The following is a 22,338-nucleotide window of genomic DNA, read 5'->3' on the forward strand; positions in this document are numbered from 1 at the left end:
AGAAGATATTTTGTAAAAACATACATATTTTCTTAAAAGATAGAAAATGTTTAACAAAAAGTTAAAATATTTTCTTAAAAGACAAAATTTTTTTGTAAAATCATGAATATTTTCTGATAAAATAGAAAATTTTGTTAAAAAGTTTGAAATATTTTTATAAAACTAGCAAATTTTTAACAAAAAGTAAAAATATTTTCTTAGAAGAGAAATTTTTTTTTGTAAAAACATAAATACTTTCTTAAAAGATAGAAAATTTTTAACAAAAAGTTAAAATATTTTCTTAAAAGACAAAATTTTTTGTAAAATCATGAATATTTTCTGATAAAATAGAAAATTTTGTTGAAAAGTTAGAAATATTTTTATAAAGCTAGCAAATTTTTAACAAGAAAGTTAAAATATTTTCTTAAAAGAGAAAATTTTTGCAAAAACATGCATATTTTCTGAAAAAATAGAAAATTTTGTTGAAAAGAAATAAAAATGCTACATTATTTCCTAGCTCGATAAGATTTTAAGATGATTACTTTAAGTTAGATCAATAAATATTTTCTATAAAATCATTTTAACATTAATTTTAATTCATAAAGGCAGGAGAATCCGTTGGTTCTATGAACCATTCAGAGTGCGGGACAAGGACCCATATTTAAATACTACTTTCTACAAAGTTCATGTTCCATCCAGACACCCATCTCTATGAATTAGCCGAAAAAACTTTCCAAAAAGTTTGAGATATGTGGGTCTTGATTACAACTTCATAGTTTCCTAATTCTCGTTGTCTCTTTCTTAAACACTTCCAATCCATTTTCACAATTTTATTCATCTTTTTATTGTTATTTGTGGAATGATCTATCTTTTTTTTTTCTTGAGCAAGACGGTGTGTGAATGGATCGGATATGATTGAGTAAATCAGATTTTAACTTAAAAAATTCACTACACAAATTAAACTTATGCGAAACTAAATGAGTCAGTAAGTGTCTCTTTAAATTATCATTTCGAGAAAGATCTTTTTACATTCTTCACATTCAAAAGTTTCTCGATTTTTCATGAGTTTTTAAATGTCTACTCAAGTTACACTTCCGATTAAATCTCTTATCACATAAACGACATTTAAAGTCTTTTTCATTTGAGTGAATTTTCAAATGTTGAACCATATTCCTTTTATGTGTGTGTCTATTTTTCCACATATTTCACATATCTACAAAGTAAAATAAAACGCTATTTGAATATCATACTACATTAACTCAATGAATGATTAAAAAAAGTTAAAGTATTCTACAGAAAAGGATTATTTTTTTAAAATTGTTAAGGTCTTAAAAGTTAATATCGTTTTTTTTTCTTTCGAAAATCAATTTTATATCGCAAACTGTAACAATTTTAACTACATACGCATATTGAAATCATCATAAGTTTTCAAAAATCTTCGAAACCTAAATATTCAACAAGTAATTTATAGTTATACAGAAAATATTTTAATAAAACCGAAATAGTGTAAGTGTGATTCAAGTAAATATTAGAATATAATAATGTTATAAATAATAGAAACAACTCCCATTAGCATTGTTATTCGTATTAGAATTCGTATAGTTTTCCGTCATTTGCTTTTAATGAAGGACACTATTACGTAATTAATTTATTACGGCTATAAGTACTGTAATTTTCTTATTTGATATCATAATAATGATAAAAACTTACTTAATTTTAAAATTAGGTGTCGTATTTAAAACTATCTCACTATATATTAATGGATATTGACAGACCGTGAGAGAGCCACGATAACTATATCCTCATGTATATAGATAATTTCTGTCCGGGGCGTTTGGGTTTTATCTGTATTTCATTAGTTAATCACAAATGTTAGGATATTGCTTATCTATAACTAATGAAATACAGATAAAACCCAAACGCCCCGGACAGAAATTATCTATATACATGAGGATATAGTTATCGTGGCTCTCTCACGGTCTGTCAATATCCATTAATATATAGTGAGATAGTTTTAAATACGACACCTAATTTTAAAATTAAGTAAGTTTTTATCATTATTATGATATCAAATAAGAAAATTACAGTACTTATAGCCGTAATAAATTAATTACGTAATAGTGTCCTTCATTAAAAGCAAATGACGGAAAACTATACGAATTCTAATACGAATAACAATGCTAATGGGAGTTGTTTCTATTATTTATAACATTATTATATTCTAATATTTACTTGAATCACACTTACACTATTTCGGTTTTATTAAAATATTTTCTGTATAACTATAAATTACTTGTTGAATATTTAGGTTTCGAAGATTTTTGAAAACTTATGATGATTTCAATATGCGTATGTAGTTAAAATTGTTACAGTTTGCGATATAAAATTGATTTTCGAAAGAAAAAAAAACGATATTAACTTTTAAGACCTTAACAATTTTAAAAAAATAATCCTTTTCTGTAGAATACTTTAACTTTTTTTAATCATTCATTGAGTTAATGTAGTATGATATTCAAATAGCGTTTTATTTTACTTTGTAGATATGTGAAATATGTGGAAAAATAGACACACACATAAAAGGAATATGGTTCAACATTTGAAAATTCACTCAAATGAAAAAGACTTTAAATGTCGTTTATGTGATAAGAGATTTAATCGGAAGTGTAACTTGAGTAGACATTTAAAAACTCATGAAAAATCGAGAAACTTTTGAATGTGAAGAATGTAAAAAGATCTTTCTCGAAATGATAATTTAAAGAGACACTTACTGACTCATTTAGTTTCGCATAAGTTTAATTTGTGTAGTGAATTTTTTAAGTTAAAATCTGATTTACTCAATCATATCCGATCCATTCACACACCGTCTTGCTCAAGAAAAAAAAAAAGATAGATCATTCCACAAATAACAATAAAAAGATGAATAAAATTGTGAAAATGGATTGGAAGTGTTTAAGAAAGAGACAACGAGAATTAGGAAACTATGAAGTTGTAATCAAGACCCACATATCTCAAACTTTTTGGAAAGTTTTTTCGGCTAATTCATAGAGATGGGTGTCTGGATGGAACATGAACTTTGTAGAAAGTAGTATTTAAATATGGGTCCTTGTCCCGCACTCTGAATGGTTCATAGAACCAACGGATTCTCCTGCCTTTATGAATTAAAATTAATGTTAAAATGATTTTATAGAAAATATTTATTGATCTAACTTAAAGTAATCATCTTAAAATCTTATCGAGCTAGGAAATAATGTAGCATTTTTATTTCTTTTCAACAAAATTTTCTATTTTTTCAGAAAATATGCATGTTTTTGCAAAAATTTTCTCTTTTAAGAAAATATTTTAACTTTCTTGTTAAAAATTTGCTAGCTTTATAAAAATATTTCTAACTTTTCAACAAAATTTTCTATTTTATCAGAAAATATTCATGATTTTACAAAAAATTTTGTCTTTTAAGAAAATATTTTAACTTTTTGTTAAAAATTTTCTATCTTTTAAGAAAGTATTTATGTTTTTACAAAAAAAAATTTCTCTTCTAAGAAAATATTTTTACTTTTTGTTAAAAATTTGCTAGTTTTATAAAAATATTTCAAACTTTTTAACAAAATTTTCTATTTTATCAGAAAATATTCATGATTTTACAAAAAAATTTTGTCTTTTAAGAAAATATTTTAACTTTTTGTTAAACATTTTCTATCTTTTAAGAAAATATGTATGTTTTTACAAAATATCTTCTATCTTTTAAACGTTTTTTAACTTTTCGTTAAAAATTTGCTAATTTTATAAAAATATTTCAAACTTTTTCACAAAATTTTCTATCTTTTAAGAAAATATTTACGTTTTTACAAATAAATTTGTCTTTTAAGAAAATATTTTAACTTTTTGTTAAAAATTTTCTATCTTTTAAGAAAATATTTATGTTTTTGGAAAAATTTTCGATCTTTTAAGAAAAAATGTTAACTTTTTATTAAAAATTTTAACTTTTTGTTAAAAATTTTTCATCTTTTAAGAAAATATTTATGCTTTTACAAAAAAAAAAATTCTCTTTTAGGAAAATATTTTTACTTTTTTGTTAAAAATTTGTTAGTTTTATAAAAATATTTAAGTTTTTGCTAAAATCTCCTAATTTTCAGAAAATTTTATGTATTTTTCTGAAACTTTTTGTATTAATTACTAAAGAGTGTAATTTTTTCTTGATAATATAAACTTTTTCACATGTGAAATTGCTCAATAAAGACAAAATATGTTTTAATAAAATAAATAACATTTTATTCAAAGTTTCACCCAACCACTTCTGCGAGCATACATCATATGTTTCTTAACAATTTTCTGAGAAATAGTTGTATTCCCACGCTCTATAACAATTATGAAGCACTATGTTATACTTTATATTATGCCTAATTGATAAAATGTGGATAAACCCCAAACGTCCCAGACAGACATTATCTTTGTAAAATTTTGTGCGAAAATAGATAACATGGCTCACCCAAGTTCTGTAATCAGTATCCGTTAAAGGTTATATACTTTTGAATTTACTCGTATTTTCAAAATAAAGTAAGTTATTTGCATTATTATAATATTAAATAATAATAAAATGAATATGTTTTGAATATAAGTGTATTTAAAACGGCAAAAATTCCCATTACATGTTTCTTAGATTTAAAACAATTCATTTAAAATTTTAAGTAAATTTAATATATAATTGACAATATAAATATATCGTTACTCATTTTCTAATAGAAAATAAAATCAAATTTTTTAATGTATTTATTTTAATAAAAATATGATTAAATAAACACCGTAGATATATTGATATATATTAGTTTTTAATTAGATAATATTTTTTTCATAAATGATTTATAGAAAACTAATAAAATTTATATTTCTTAAATATCTATATTAATACGTGTTGGAGCTCTTGCAAAACTAAAAATTAGGTGAAATCAAAGGCATCTGTCCAGTTTTCAACTAGCAGCCATTCATTGCTAATATCATATTAATGTTTTCATCATTAGTTTGATTGCGTAATAGATTAAATTAATCATAGATTAATTAATTATGTTATAATTTACGTATTAGATAAATTAATTTATAGATTAATTAATTACGAAATAGTTTCCTTCATTAAAAGTAGATGACATACTATACGAATTCTCACATGAATAACGAATTCTCGTGCCTACTATTTATGTTAGTATTTTTTCAAAATGATGAAACATTTAACGAAGCCAAGTCCCGTACTAAGTGTAGGAGGTTTTCCTCCTCATAAAACATGGGTACTCACAAAGTCCTTTTCAGAAAATATTTTTATTTTTTGTAAAATTTTTTTAACATTTCAGAAAATATTTCTTATTTTATGAAAATTTTCTATCTTTTAGTAAAATATTTTTGCTTTTTGTAAAAAATATCATAGTTTTGTAAAAATATTTCAAAATTTTTATTAACATTTCCCAATTTTCAGAAAATATTTTTTTTTTTGTAAAAAATTTTTTCTAACAGTTCAGAAAATATTTTTTGTTTTTATGAAAATTTTCTATCTTTTAGTAAAATATTTTTGCTTTCTGTAAAAATATCCTAGTTTTGTAAAAATATTTCAAACTTTTTATTAACATTTTCCAATTTTCAGAAAATATTTTTACTATTGAGGGTAACTTTCTAATATTTTTATTTTTGTAAAAATAATATCTATCTTTTAAAAAAATAATTTTATTTTTGTAAAAATTTTCTAGTTTTTCAAAGTAAAACCTTAAGTTTTTCCTCTGATCTCTGTACATTCACAGGATACTGGTTAACAAAACCAAGCCCACAACTTGTCGTCGGACTAAGCGTATGAGTTTTTCGTGGTTTTCCTCTTCATATAACATGCGTACTCACAAAGTCCACTTCGAACACATGCATTGTCTCAAGATCTAGGAGTTCCCTTGTCTTCTGGGTTCAAAAATGACAAGACTATATTGATATCCGTAAATCCAAACGAAGATGATAAAATAAAGTCTTATAAAATAATATTCATTGATTTAAAATTAATAAACCTTTAAGTCTAATACTTTTAATATTCACAGTACTAAATAAATAAAAATTTTATTTTTATATTGAATTAATTTATTTTAAAATGCATTCATTAGTATTGATTAGGTTAATAATAATTAAAGTCTTATCAACTATATTTATATTAAAAAATAACTAAAATGAAGAGTTATTAATATATTTTCTTTTTAATATTTAAGTATAGATGGAGCCATTAGAATAAAAAGCATGTGCATGATATCATTTATTTATTATGTAATAATTAACACGTGTATGGTCTGTACCGTTGCCATCCAGAGAAAGTTATAATAACATTAAGAGGGGCAGAAATAATTATTTAATAACTGTTAAAAGGTTAAGTGAAAAATATATGGATGAAACAGTAGGATGATATCGTTATCAAATCCTTTTCACTTGTACACGTGTTCAGAATACAAAAGTTTAACTTATTAACACATATCTAACCAAGCATTCGTGGGTCAGTGGTTATGATATCCAACTACTGACCCGCGAAGGCTTTTTGGTTGGCGTGAGTTCGATCCTCAGCCTTAATTATATTTAATAGATAATAATAAAACAGATTTAAATATTAAAATAGATTTAAAGTTATTTTATTTCTAACATTCCCACACAGATGGCGCCACTAGAGTTAAAGCATGTGTAGGATATTTATTATGCAATAAAAGATGATGTCATTACTTCATAATATACAATATCTCCCCAAATAACAAAGTTTCTAAGTGTTGCCATCCTTAGAAACTAATATAAAAATAATAAGTGTTGCCACCCTCAAAAAAACTAATAAATTAAATAATATTTAAAAAACGAAACTAAATTAAAAACAGAAACCGAAACTAAAAATATATTAGGCTTAAGAAAAAAAAGAAATAAGCTCCCCTTGACGCTGCAGACGAAGTTTCGATTTTCAGGCGGGCAGAAATAAGCAAGCGGGCAGAAATAAGCAACTTCCGGTTGGGCAGAAATAAGCATCCATTGACTTTCCATGATGACGTCACTTCCAGGCGGGCAGAAATAAGTTCCGCCGCACCAAAACCTCTGCTTACTACTATCGCGTATAAACTCGTGCAAATCATGTAATTATTAAAAAGCTACAGTGCGTCTAATAATTTGATCTAATTATTATAATATACTAATATAATGCTTGGTATAATAAATATTCTATACTTATATAATATATCTTCTAATTTATCCTATCGTCTAATTTAACCAATTGATACACAAACAAGTGCAAACCGGTCTCATAAAAACAATAAAGCTGTATAGTCAATCACCTGATAATTAAGATGTTTCATAGAAGCTTATAAGGCGTCTAACCCTACAATAATGGAAGAGACATATTTCTCAAGAAATACTTAAAGGATTATTTAATAACTTTAAAGATGCTTAATTCATATTTAGCAATAGGACTTAAAGCTTTCAGAGGTTTGGGAAACCGACGATAAATTACAAAAGAAAAGAAATATTTTTGGACACCCCAATGCCTGAAAATCAAGCAATAAACTTGTAAGTTGTATCGATTACTTGAGTTGTTAATTGAAATAACTGCATAAAATTTCGTAAATCTAGAGTAAATATTTATGGGGGCATTTTTATAAAAGATAATTTTTAGGACATTTTTATAAAAGACTAATTTTTGCCTTAAGATTTTTTTGCTGTAACTTTATAAATATTCAGTCGAATTAAACAATATTTTTGGAGCAATTTGAAATTAATTACCAAATTATTTATATAAAATGTTAAAATTTATATAAAATTTTATTTATATAAACCAGGGCTCGAAAAAACTCAGAAATTTTACCCATCCCCGCGGACGGCTTGTCCAACAATGCAACCGTCCTCCGTTGAAACTAACCCGTCGCTTTTAAATAAATAAAAATATAATTTTCTCCTCTTTATTACAAACATTTATATAAATTGCACAATGAATTAGTCGTTACTAGCATTACATTATACAGTAATAAAGGAAATACTAGGTTACTAATAGTAACCTAGTATTTCTTTTATGAAATAATTTAAATGACAAGGGTCAAGTTATCTGGAATGTCAATTCATAAGAGGGTACTGCATTTTCTAAATGAATCAAATATGACGTTTGCCAGTTCCACAATCAAGCCAATGATTTACAGAAGTTTCTGAACAGAAATCTGAAAGGGGTTTTCCATTTAGGTAGATGTTCATAATTGCTTTTAAATCTTCTTGTTTAAGACCAGTACGTATTGTGTTTTTTTGTAAGTTTATTGCTGCGAAGCCCCTTTCAACCGCTGCAGTACTCCCAGACAGAGAAAACATCAATATATGCGCAGTATGTTGCTGTATTGTGGGTCATTTTGCTGCCTCGTAACTTCCAAGTCTCTTGCAATATAACAAAAATTGAAAATGTATCACGAACATTAACAGGAAAATGGCCGTCCGCGCGGACGTCGGATTCGAGAAATTCGTTGTCCGCGGAGAATTTTTGACCGTCGAGGACGGGCTGTTTTTCGAGCCCTGATATAAACTCTTTAAAAACTGCTCAAGATATAAGTATTCAAGATTGTTCTTTTATACTGCGATGTGTGAGAAAAAAAATTTATAATATTTTTCTTAATTCTGTAGGGAATTGCATTTGGCAACGAATGAAAAAAGTTTGATTTGAATACCTGCAAAAATTTGAAAAGTTTTAAGCAATTTTCTAACTAGTCTTTGCACTTTCACGTGATCATTTTGAGCTTTCTTTCAAAAAGAACAAAGACTACTTACCTTAAAACTTTTTAAGATATTTAATTTAAACTTTTTAAGTTAGTTGCTAAATACGATTCACTACAAATGTAATTTACTTTTTTCTACGCAATATAAAAGAATTAACTAAAATACTTATATCTGGCACAGTTTTTTATAATTTTGAATAAATAATTTTGTAATTAATTTTAAATTGCTCCAAAAATATTGTTTGATTCCATTGAAGATTTATAAAGTTATTGCAATAAAACGTAAGGCAAAAAACTTCATTTAAAAAATAAAAAAAATAAAAAGTCCATATCTTCAACACTAGGATTATGAAATTTTATGCAGTTATTAAAAATAACAACTAAAGTAATCAATACAAGTTACAAACGTATTGCTTAATTTTCCAGCGTGGGTGCTCAAAATACTTGTTTCGTAATTTATTGTGTCGATCTCCGAAACTTCTGAATGATCTTATTGTTAAGTATTCAAAATCGCATGAACTAAGCATCTCCAAATTTATAAAATAATTCTTATAAATAATCCTAATTTACAAAACAAAATAAGTATTTCTTGAGAAATTGAAAATGTAAAAAAGTGTCTTTTCCAGTATATATATATATATAAGTATGTATCCAGTATATATATATATATATATATATATATATATATATATATATATATATATATATATATATATATATATATATATATATATATATATATATATATATATATATATATATGGGTGATTCTCACGAAATATGACAATTCACTGTCCCTTGCTCCAAGATCTAATACTATAATAATAGAAGAACTTTTTTTAAAAAAATTAATAAATAGCATTGCTGTTAGCATTTTAAAATGACTTTGCACTAGCATTGACTGCTTTGTATCGTTAAAAAATTTAATTGAACTTCACAATGTCATTTTCCTGGCATGTCCCAAACAATGTTTCCAATAATAACTAGCTTCAAAACTTCCGATAAAGTTTTCAATTTCTAATTTTTTTTATCTCAACCGGTGTAAGCATTTCTAGAATATACGCAGAGGGTATTATTTACAAAAACTTTGCTTAAATTAATTTTTTCTGTCAATAATTTGTTTGTCCCAAGAAAATCTGTCATTTTCCTGGCTACTTTTATTTCGTGGTTTATAACCAAAATAGATAGAGCCAGCAATCAATATCTTATGTTAATAGATTGATTAGATACCCTCCTATATGAACATGTCTTGTTGCATGAATAAAGAACCAATTTTCGGACTCAAAATCTATTTCAAAAAATTTTTCAATGTGAGTAGATTTTTGTGTTGTCATTTTCCTGGCTTCTTGAAATCATTAATAACGTAAACTTCATAGATTTATCTGAGATATTTTAAGAAATCCTGTTTTTTTCTGCAGAATATGAACTTCTTAGGCCAAAATATTAAGTTAAAGCAAAGTTATATGCTATAAAATGGCGAATTTGTCATTATCCTGGCTGTCATTTTCCTGTCTTATGAATGCCAGAACATTGTGTTACCAGAATTTTTTTTAACTGCTAATACTGTAAGGAGGGAAAGCAAATATTAACCTAATACCAAGTTTATGTATGATTGTAATATGCTTGGATGTAATCAAAGTTATTAATTCATTTAATGATTGATTATTATACACAATTTTATTCCGTACGTATCAGCAACAAAAATTTTTTTGATTCTCTCTACAGTGGATAAAAAGAATTAATTTAAACAATTTATGGTTCATCTAACATAAAGGCTTCAGTTGAGTTATTTACTATTAACTTAAAATGACTGTTTTTTAAACTTCTAAGCTAATATGTCATTTTCCTGGCATTCAAGATTTAGTGAATTTCTATTTTATTTTTTTCTCGAGCAAATGTCAATAAACTACACTGCTGTCTGTAAGATATTAATAAATATTTTGAAGACTTTAAATCCGAATTGTCATGTTTAAAAAGAATCACCCATATATATATATATATATATATATATATATATATATGTATATATATATATATATATATATATATATATATATATATATATATATATATATATATATATATATATATAGTATATATATATATATATATATACAGTCTATATATATATATACTATATATATATATATATATATAGTATATATATATATATATATACAGTATATATATATATATATATATATATATATATATATATATGGTGTCTCAGTTAAACGTATCATATAGCAATGCGGGGTCGGAGGTCGGAAATGCTTTCCTGCAGCGGTGATGTCCACAGAAGCACCATTAAGAAAAGAGACCGTAAGTGAAAAATCGTTTTAATAATACATTGAAAAAAGCATTAGATACATGGGTCAAAGTAAGAGTTCGAAGCTTCTGCCACCGGCTACAATGCGCACCTCACTTCTCTGGCGCATGGACATCCGAACATTCTGCTGTACTCCAGGCATATCTCGAATTTCTCCGGCAGCTACTGCGATTCTTGCTACCAGCTCCTCAGCATTGTCAACAGGGGTGTCATAAACCAGTGTTTTCATATGGCCCCAGAAATAAAAATCAGGACATGATAGGTCGGGTGACCGAGGAGGCCAACGCACTGGACCACCACGCCCGATCCACTGTTGACTAAATGTGACATCTAGGAGGTTACGAACATTTCGGCTGAAATGGGCAGGGGCTCCATCGTGTTGGAACCACATTGTCTGTTGCGTCGATGCAGAAATCTGTTCGTCTCCCAAAAGTTGTGGCAATACTAGCAGCAGAAAGATCAAGTAATTACGTCCGGTTAGACGAAACGGTAACAGGTAAGGTCCGATTAGGTGATCCATAATACCGGCCCAAACATTGACCAAAAATCGAGTCTGTGCTGCACGACGTCGTATTGCATGCGGGTTCTCCTCCGCCAAGATATGGGCGTTTTCGTGTTGAAAATTCCTTCCCATGTGAAGGATGCCTCATCGGAAAACAAAACTTTACCAGGGAAAAGGGGATATGTAGCACACTTTCAAAGGTACCACTGTGCGAAAGCAATACGAGGTGCATAATCATCCGGTTGTAGTACCCGGACACGCTGCATGTGAAACGGATGCATGTTGTGTTCTCAGACAATCCTCCAGACGCTTGAACGGGAAACCCTGAGTTCGTGCGGTTCTTATCCGGTCCCTGCCAGCTCGTTCAAATGAACCAGTCTCAACTAACCTCTGGTGCAGGCGTGCAAAGAAATTATGACTGGGAATACTCCTCGTCGGAAATCGTTCCGCATAGAAACGCTGTGCTGTTGGCCCACTAGAATCTGCAGCCCCGTACGCCTAATGCATATCGGCTAACTCTGCGTTCGTATAATCAGTCATCCTACTAACTTCGCGTCCTTGTGCTAAATAACGATTCCTTGCACGAAAGCTCAGAACTTTCGTACAACGCCATCTACCGCTTTTGGAAAGCATTTCCGACCCCGTATTGCTATATGATTTCGAGTCGTCAGGATGCACCCTACCCTACTTAAACGTTTAACTCAGACACCCTGTATATATATATCTGCAAAGTTTAGACGTTGATATATATGTATATTAAATTAGCATTTTAACTAGTTTTCGGTTAACTAGTTTTGTTAATTAATTTAGTTTTTGTAAATTGTGAAAATAATAAATGCATAAAACTTTAAATAACTCTTCTAAGATTTTAATTCTGAATTATAGTAAATGATCATAAAATATAAGTGATAAACTTAAATTTTAATGTTTAATGTATACAAATTATTAAAAAAAAGCAATTCAATTTCATAAAAACTTTAATAAGAAAGTCTGTTTGTTTTTTTTATAAAAGCCAGCCGGTCGGACTTTTTTCAAAAAGAATTTGGATCCTGGATTTTTCTTGGGAGCAATATCTAAGTTATAGGACTAAATATATTTACCATAATTGTTACCCTTTTTTTTCTTTCTTTTTTTTTTTAAATAAAATTGGAATTAAAATTCATATATTTTAAACTCATTTCGGAAAAGGTTTCTCTCTTGCTACTTCTTCTAAAACATTCATTTCCTTCTTGTCAAAATATTATACCTTAGTTTAACAACAACTCAAAATATATTAACTTTTTATGTTACATTTATTGTTTTGAATATTTAATCTAGGCAATTTCACCTGAAAAAATTAGCGATTTTTTCGGTGCAGAGCACAAATTTGTCTTCTGCGACCAAAATGTTTTCCGGGAAATACGTTCAATATTTTATTCCCAGGAAAAATCCAGATTTTGCTAATATTTTTTTAGTGCAAGATAGAAAATTTCTGATAGGGTATTTGAAAACTAGAAAAAATTTGCTACAAGTTCAATGCCAAAATCTGTCCGTAAACACTAAGCTAAAAACTTAAGCTATGGGAACAATGGCTATAGCATTGAAATGACGTCTCTTACAGTACTTTAACGGAGAAAAATCAAGAAGAAGTATTACTAGAGATTTGAAACTAATAAAAAATTCTACTGTGAAATCTAGTTACATATAAAAAATATCTTTTTGCCGATCTTGCGAAATTTTTATTTGGTTTCGACTTCTGACAACACTCATGTGAGTTTCTCTCTCCCCTCATCAATTCAATTCCAGACCCCTTAATCCCCGCCCCCACCTTCTGTTGAGCATAATTTTCTTAAGAACTTTCTTAAAATCACGATTTTTGGTTATTCTTTTTTCTTTTTCATGAAAATAAAAATTGGAAAGTGTCTCCAATTTCATATTTTTTCCAAGAAAAAACATTTTCTAAATATTAACAATACGATGCGAATCCAAAGTTTTAAAAAAAATGACCATCTAGCAAAGTAAAAGAAAAAAAATTTTTTAGCAAGTTTTGCTTCATCCTTTTCTAATAATAATATCTAATGTTGGTTATAATGAATATGTTACCCTATGCTATGAAGTTTTCAAAGACATTCAAGCTTAAATCATTACACAGAAAATTGTATAAAAAAAATAAAGAAAAATCTCAGTTTTTTCTTTTTTATTTCTTGAATACAGATTTAATAACAGAGGAGATTGTAATTTTCTAAAGAAATTATCAATTTTTTACTCTGTAAGATTATTATTTTTTCTTCACATAAACTTTTTGTTAGTTTTGAATGTTAAGAGTCACATTCTAAATTTTAATTTCCTTAAAATAAATTATTTTTTAAGTGACAGTTAAATATAAAAGGAAAGATACTCTTCAAAATTATGATTTTAGGACACTCGGTGGGGGTTATTAGAACAAATATAAAATTTAGGGAAACTTTATTTGCATGAAAAATGAAAATTATTAAAGTGTCCCCAAATTTCGTGGTTTTAGGACAGTGTTTTAGAAAATTATGTTTATTAGTAAAGTGGAGAGAAATTGAAGGGGAATAAATTGATAAAAGTATAAGAAAATTGACATGAGGGTTGTTCTAAATTGAGCAAAAATTAAGAAGTTATACAAAATGTATGATGAACAAGATATGCAATAGCTATATTGCCTGAACTAATTCTACCATAACAAAACTTTATTATTACATAAGAATTAATCCGATTTTTGAATTTTAATTTCATTTAAATATTTGTTTGCAAAACTTTATATTTACACTATTTTTGAAAATATATATGAAATGCATTAAAATAATTTATACACGGGATAAACTTGAGCATACTAAAACATATGCATTTTGTGAAAGAACGTAGGATCTGAAGTGACATGAACGCAAAAAAGACACGGTAGGAAAAATCTGTTTATTTACATGATGAACGCATTACATGTTTTCGAGCGAGCGTAATGAAAAGGGGAGTCCTCAAGTAAGTTGTGGATGCTTCCATATAAAGAAGTTAGAGCCCACAAAAATCGCATTCTGGAGATCATAATGGACCCTAATTTTGAACAATTATTGTGCTTCTAAGAAGATCATTTTTCGGTGCTCAACAAGTCACTTCCCGTATACATGTTTTAGTGCGATCACCTTGTATATGGGTTTTTGCATTAAAAAATTTACTGGATCCTTCATTTTATTAGCCACCATTTATTTAAAAATTGCATCAAAAAAACCTTTCGAACGAATCCAAACTTTTCTATATGACCCATGATATCCCAGAATAAAATAATATCAAATATATTTCTAAAACATGAAACGATTGAAGGACGGGGAAACTGATTTCAGGAGCACGATCGTAAAAATAAAAATATGCGCGAATATCACAAGCATGTATTTGCATGCAATTCCAAAACAAAATTTACACTTTTTGGACAAGAACATTTTATGTCATATCGGTTGACAGGGGTGCCCGTTCATCATCAAGTCGTTGAAACCTTCTGGTTGCTTAACCTCTGATTGCCTAAGGAAGTCATTTTCACTGCTTTTGATTTCAATTGGAAAAACAATGATGTATATAATGACACAATTTCTCAGAATTTTGTACAACGTATAATTTTTTTAGTGTTAATATTTACTAATAACTTTCTATATAACTGTGAATAATATAAAAAATATTAAAAAATAATTTTAAACAAATTTATTTACATCTTATTTATTCTTTTTCAATGCAGTCATTTTGACTGCTTTTAGGCAATATAGGTAGATACTAAGTTTCAGTCTTTCTAGTGTTAAAAATAAAAGGAATTAATAAAAGAGCTAGTTACCCGAATCATCAAGAGTGAAGAAAGTACAGTCTGGAAGAAAAAACGAATCACACTGAATAACTTTCGTTCTAATGATCGGATTTTCACGAACTAAGTGTCAATTTTAATGGTTCCTGGGGGTGACCTCAAATATGCTAATTAATTAGTGCTAACTATTAATTATGTTACAAAATCAGACATAAAAACGTACTTTCTCTGAATAAACATGTTTTTTTTTTTTTTTTTACATATTTGGAATCCTGACCCTCAAAATAGACAAAATTTCGAAAAAATTGGGCCGCAATAAAGATTTATATTTATGGCGAAAGTTTAAAAATATGCCAAAGTACCTCGCCACAGAAAGTGAAACAATTTAAAGCAACCATAAAGAAACTGAATGAATGACGAGACGTCATAACATTGTGTGTCTCTGTTGCTATAGGCAACCAAGAGGGGAATTTTTCAATCTGCTTTCTGGGCGTAGAAAATAGTACTCGTTTTAATACTTTAAAAATAAAAATTTGAATGTAAAGTGAAAATTAAATTACTTTTGATTTTCCAATATTTCAAAATTTTAACGTTGAACTTATAATCTGACATTTTTTATTTTTTTAAAGATGTTATTTGTATAAAAATGCTGTACTAAAACCAAATTTAATTAAGTTATTATAAATTTATGAAGAGTTGTAGGGCTAATTGCTTTTACACCTCAGTTCAAGCCTTTCAGGTATGGAAAAGAAAAAAGAGATGCTGCAAAAAAATTTTGGGGTACGATTCTGATGCGCAATCAGAAGGTTTTATAAAATTCGCGGTATTTCTTTTTGTTATTTTTTTTTATAATTATTTTTCTTTTATATATATATATATATATATATATATATATATATATATATATATATATATATATATATATATATATATATTCAAAATGAAGTTAAAACAAAGTTCAAAATGAAGATAAAATAGAGGAAAATTACAGACATATCAAAAAAGAGAGAAAAGGAAATATAATAATAAAAAAATAACAAGCAACTGGGGGAAAAATAATAATAATAAAAATCCGGAAAATAAAAGATATTATCTTTCATCAGCCCACACGATTATATCCGCAAAAAAGAGTGCTTTCAAATATTGTATCAATATAGCCAAAGTAAAATATATGAATACAATAGTGTGAGGAGCACTCAAAAATTTTTTACACATATTACAACAAATAAAATAGAACACAATAAGTATAAATAACACGTAAAAACAGAAAATAAAATTTAAAGAGAAAACAGAATAAAACATAATCTATAAAGCGAGTAGTGAATTCAAATGAACTTACGTGAGCGGGAAATTTTTCAAGAATGATTTAAAATATTTTCGTAACAAGATTGCCAGATTGCAAAATGTGAAAACAAAAGCGCAAATTGAGCATAACTAGAGGAGTTTAGTTTTAAAGTGCGTTCTTACTGCAGTACTGAAGTGCGTTTGATTTATTAGTTACCAAGGATGGGCCCGAAAATGGATGTGCGCAAGGTAATATTATACTGAATAATTTGAAAAAGTTGACTATGGATAATTTTAGAAAATAAATATTAATTTAAGAAGAAAATAGAAAAGAGAAAGAAACATTAATTCCCTGTTTTGCACATAATTTTAGCCACGGATTTGCCCGAAATGGATTTGCACATGGAAAAATTATATGAATTAATAAAGAAATTTTTTATTAAATAATTTTAGCCACGGATTTGCCCGAAATGGATTTGCGCATAAGAAAATTATATAAATTACCAAAGAAAGTTTTTAGTAAATATATCTACAATAATATACGATTAACTCAATGATTTTATATAGAATTTTATCACTTTAGTTGGGTATCCATTGTTTTTTATCAAATTGTGAAAGAGTTTATCGATTTGTTATAATTGCTATATTTGCTATATAAAATCATTGAGTTAATCGTATATTATTGTAGATTTAATGAATTATCATATATATATATATATATATATACACAGGGTGTCTCAGTTAAGCGCTTCAGAACTTCTAAGAGGGGTAGGGGGCATCCTGACGACTCGAAATCATATAGCAATGTGGGGTCGGAAATGCTTTCCTGAAGCAGTGACGTACACTGAAGCACCATAAAGAAAAAGGGACCGTAAGTGAAAAATCGCTATAATAAAACATTGAAAAAATTATATGGCCTCCTCGATCACCCGACCTATCATATCTTGATTCCTTGAGTCATATGAAAACACTGGTTTATGACACCCCTGTTGATAATGCTGATTGCAAGAATCGCAATAGCTGCCTGCGAGATATGCCTGGAGTATTGCAGAATGATTGAATGTCCATGCGCCGGAGATGTGAGGAGTACATTGTAGCCGGTGGCATAAACTTCGAACACTTACTTTGGCCCATGTACCATATAATTTTTTCAATGTATTATTATAGCGATTTTTCACTTACGGTCTCTTTTCTTTATGGTGCTTCTGTGTACGTCACCGCTTCAGGAAAGCATTTCCGACCCCACATTGCTATATGATTTCGAGTCGTCAGGATGCCCCCTACCCCTCTTAGAAGTTCTGAAACGCTTAACTGAGGCACCCTGTATATATATATATATATATATATATATATATATATATATATATATATATATATATATATATATATATATATATATATATATATACACAAATTAACATGAAAAACATGAATAAAATAAAAATAAAAAACTAAATGGTAGAGAAACAAGAATGGTATAAGCAAATAGTCGTTGTCAAGACACATCTAATTGCCATAAATAATGCGATATTTCTGAATAAAGAATAATTATCCTAAGATAAAAATTATTCTTTATATGTGTCGATATCGCAAAAAACCTTATTTTGAAAAAAATCATGAAATAAAAGAAAAATGTAATAGGAAATCAAACTTACCGGCGTGAATTAAAACGCGGTTTAGGTTTAAAAGTACAATAATAAAACAGTTAACAAAAATCGCGAAGATGTAAAATATTGCTTATAGCTTGAATCGAATATAATAAAATTTAAAAAAAACATTTGATCGAAGAAGAAGAAAAAAATGTTTAGGTAAAATATTAGTGCTGCCATCTATGAGAAACAATTAGTAAAGAGGTAATAAAATTGAAATAATAATAAAAATGTTTAACGGATTGAATAAATTAGCAGTCTTAAAAAAACAAAAAATAAATAAATAAAAAAATAAAAAAAAAAAAAAAAAAAAAAAAATATAAATAAATAAATAAAAAAATAAAAATAAAAAAATTAAATATAAATATATATATATATATATATATATATATATATATATATATATATATATATATATATATATATATATATATATATATATATATATATATATATATATATATATATATATATATATATATATATATATATAGTATAAGAGTAAATTTTACTTGTATTTTTATTTTATTGTTAAAGGTCATTTCATTCTGACAAATATTTAGGTTACATGGTTTTCCTAAATAAGTAGGATTAGGAAATAGCATCCTTATGTATAAATTCCGAAACTGCCTTTTGCAAACATGTTTTTTCCCTAAGCTCTTCGATTGCGATCAGTTACTTATTTATCACCAAATATGGTTACTAAAGTTTCTTCGCTTTATTCCTTCATTTAAAAACTTATTTTACTATTCTCACCATCACTACCGACATCTGATACGATAGCCTCATTTTAAGTAGAGTTCGTAAGGTTCTTAAGAAGTTAAAGAAAAAAAAGTACAAGAAAAAGAGTTTCAAATCGTTGAAAAAATTCGTCAGAAGTTGGAGTCAATTTTACTTAGAGTTTATCATTGTATTTTGCAGTTGTAGATTATTTAGAGATTCGCTAATTTTGCTAGTTTTAATTGTTGAATTATAGAAAATAATTAACTATTTCCAGCATTTATGCAAACAAATTATGTCAGTTATGCAAACAAATTATGTTTTTTTAATTTCTGAAATTACTAGAAGATGGTCACAGAAATTATAGATAAAAAGATAGCTTAGCAACAATATTTAAAAATTAATGCGGTAGGTAGGTACTATTCATCCCACCACTTTATATAAGGTAAAAATGTTTAATAAAAGAAATTATCTGAAGCTTAATGCATATGTGGTAGATAACTCTTTTAAGTTTTACTGAGTTAAATTAATAATTTAACTTTTTGATCAATAAGTCAGTGACATTCTTTGGTTAAATAATCTGTGGCTTAATTAATAGAAAACTATAAATAGAATCAAAATGTTTGAATTCTTTCCTATAGGATTTAAGTGGATACGTTTTAAGCATTTCGAACGTTGCAAATATTGTAAAGCATAAATTAGCTGAATGCCATAAAACTTCTCATTTCTAAATGTAAAAATTATATAAAACAAATAAATATTTCGTAAATATATATTTTGATTATTTAATATAAATAATTTATTCAGTGTAGTGTGGCAAACTTTTATGTATTCTTTCCTATCAGTTCTTTTATTTCAGTTGCTTTGTAACAGTCTCTTTCTACAAAAACTAATCAATTTTATCATCGAATTTTAAATTGAGGGGGGGGGGGGAGAGTATTTAGAGGATAAACTAACTCAGAAATTGTGATAAATTATTTTCTTATTATTCGCCGAAGTATTGTTAGAGATTTGCTCTTTGAAAAAATAAATTCAAATTTTTAAAAATGTTAATTTCTTGAGCTATGTTGATGTATGTTAACTGTAAAAAATATAAAAAATGCCAAAATTTTGACTCAAACAAAAACATATTACAGCGGATCATAGAGTTTAAATGGCAAGGTTAGAGAATTAGAAAAAAAAGTTAAACGATAATAATTCATAATGATTTAGTTTTTGGCTGCTTACTAGTGTCTGATTTCGTAACTTAATTAATAGTTAGCATTATTAAATAGCATATTTGAGGTCACCCCCAAGAACCATTAAGATTGACACTTAGTTCGTGAAAATCCGATCATTAGAACGAAAGTTGTTCAGGGGGATATCTTTCTTTTTTGCTGACTATACATTAATATAAAATCTATATTATTAAATTTGCGCGAGTTTTTTTAATAATGACATGATTTGCGCGAGTTTATACGCGTTACTTTTATATTTAAACATACATGTCGGATACATGTTTTATTCGGGAGATTTTCTATATACTTCCTATTTGTATTTATTTTGAATGCATTTATTTGAATGTATTGCATTACAATGTTGTTGTTTTTGACGTATGCCTGTTTAGGCAGAGGGGGTGCTATTGTTCTTGTTTTCCAGTGGCGCCATCTATGGTTAAGAATTCGACTTCTGCCACACCGTACGTCACACCCGTTTATAGGGCGGATCCATTCATAATTACATTACAATATTAAGCAATTGATACCTGAGCGTAAACAAATACATCCGAGTAAAAACAATACAGCTGATAGTTATAATTTTACATAAAATCTTATTAGTACGTCTAATTACATGGCCAGGGAATGTATATAAGCGCATAGATATATAAAAAATGATCTAAATTTATACTACGAAACATCACAAGCACGTTTCAACCACATAAACATCCCATCACAATGTATCGCTTTTATCAAACAGAAAGCTTATCATTTAAATCAAATCGATTTCAATCAAAGCGTTCCCCATGTTCATATACTCATATCAATAGTGTCATTCAAATTGAGTTGATCATTTATTTTCATATCGTCATATTATTAGTGCCATAAAATATTATTTTCACTAAATACGCTCTATTGAGTAAATACTCAAATGGTCATTGTTGCATCACTTATAAAAAAGTGTGCAACTGGTGTCATAGAGGCGTCCTGAATAAGGTTTTATGAACTCTAGAAATATTGTAGTGTATCTACCACTACACAAATATAATTCCAATTCTTTAGTATATAAGACATGTTAACTCTATACTATGTTGAGGTACCTTTTCATAGATGAAGGTTGACATTGTCTGTAACTCACTCCCCACATTGGTGACCTTCGGACATGATGTGAACACGCCTAACTTGGCAGAAACGTCCACTGCGATTTGAGCACGCCACCGATGGATGGTTCACAATGAACAGTTGACTTGTGACTGCGACATTGTCCTCCTCGCTCTGTTGCTTCTCTGTCTCGATCACACACAACGTCGGCCTGTATACACTCGACTGCTAATGTCAACATAGGAGCGATCGCGACCGTGAACTTAATACAGCTCTCACGATCAGAACTCAAAAGTACGGGGATCTTAGTACAGCTCTCCCGGCTTCTCACGAAACAGCAATGAGTCAACTAGTGGTATCCCTTCATCGAATTTTATCACAGATATAATTCTGGTGGGAGAGTCCTGTAATGTATCTGCCAGAAAAAAATATAATTCCAATTCACTTGACACGTTAACTCGAGACATGTTAACATAAGACGTGTTAACTCGATTCTATGTTGAGGTACCTTTTCATAGATGAAGGTTGTCTGTGACTCACCCCACAATTTCTTAAATATCAAAAACTTATCTTAGGCACCCCTAAAAGTTTTTACCACCCACGGGGGCATCCATGTTTTAGGTGAACATTTTATTGCATTCATGTTTTCAATTACTTATTCCAGATACTTGAAGATACTGAAAGATGGGGACTAGACATATTCAAAGTAGCTGAATTTTCAAATAGTCATCCTCTTACAGCAGTTTCCTATAAAATATTCAGGGTAATATATGTTTTTTTTTTCTTCTTCTAATATTTATCATTTATAGATATTAAAGATCAATATATTTCTTTCTAGAACAGAGAGCTGTGTAAAACATTTAAAATTCCGTCAAAGACTCTGATAAATTTTTTATTGAATCTTGAAGATCATTACCTAAAAGTCCCTTACCACAATAGTAGCCATGCAGCTGATGTTACTCAATCTGTTAACGTCTTACTTCTAATGCCTGCACTAGAGGTAAGATTCTACTACAACAAAATATTGTTAGTCTTATAAACATTTTTAACAAAGTCTTTAAA

The 22,338-nt window shown here is 27.9% G+C and overlaps 1 protein-coding gene across 5 annotated transcripts in view; it reads left to right on the plus strand.

Moving 5' to 3' along the window:
- The window catches only part of LOC107449376 (3',5'-cyclic-AMP phosphodiesterase 4C), a 174,426-nt gene that overhangs the window by 130,142 nt on the left and 21,946 nt on the right, over window positions 1-22,338 (plus strand). For all 5 annotated transcript variants that reach the window (XM_043047737.3, XM_043047740.3, XM_043047741.3 and 2 more), the window contains 2 exons: window positions 21,941-22,039; window positions 22,115-22,276. In XM_043047737.3, coding sequence (XP_042903671.1) covers window positions 21,941-22,039; window positions 22,115-22,276 — 261 coding nt within the window. The remainder of the gene's footprint in view (window positions 1-21,940; window positions 22,040-22,114; window positions 22,277-22,338) is intronic.

Source organism: Parasteatoda tepidariorum, chromosome 12, assembly GCF_982258835.1.
Source record: "Parasteatoda tepidariorum strain Cologne lab strain chromosome 12, Ptep-v5.0, whole genome shotgun sequence".
NCBI lineage: Eukaryota > Metazoa > Arthropoda > Arachnida > Araneae > Theridiidae > Parasteatoda > Parasteatoda tepidariorum.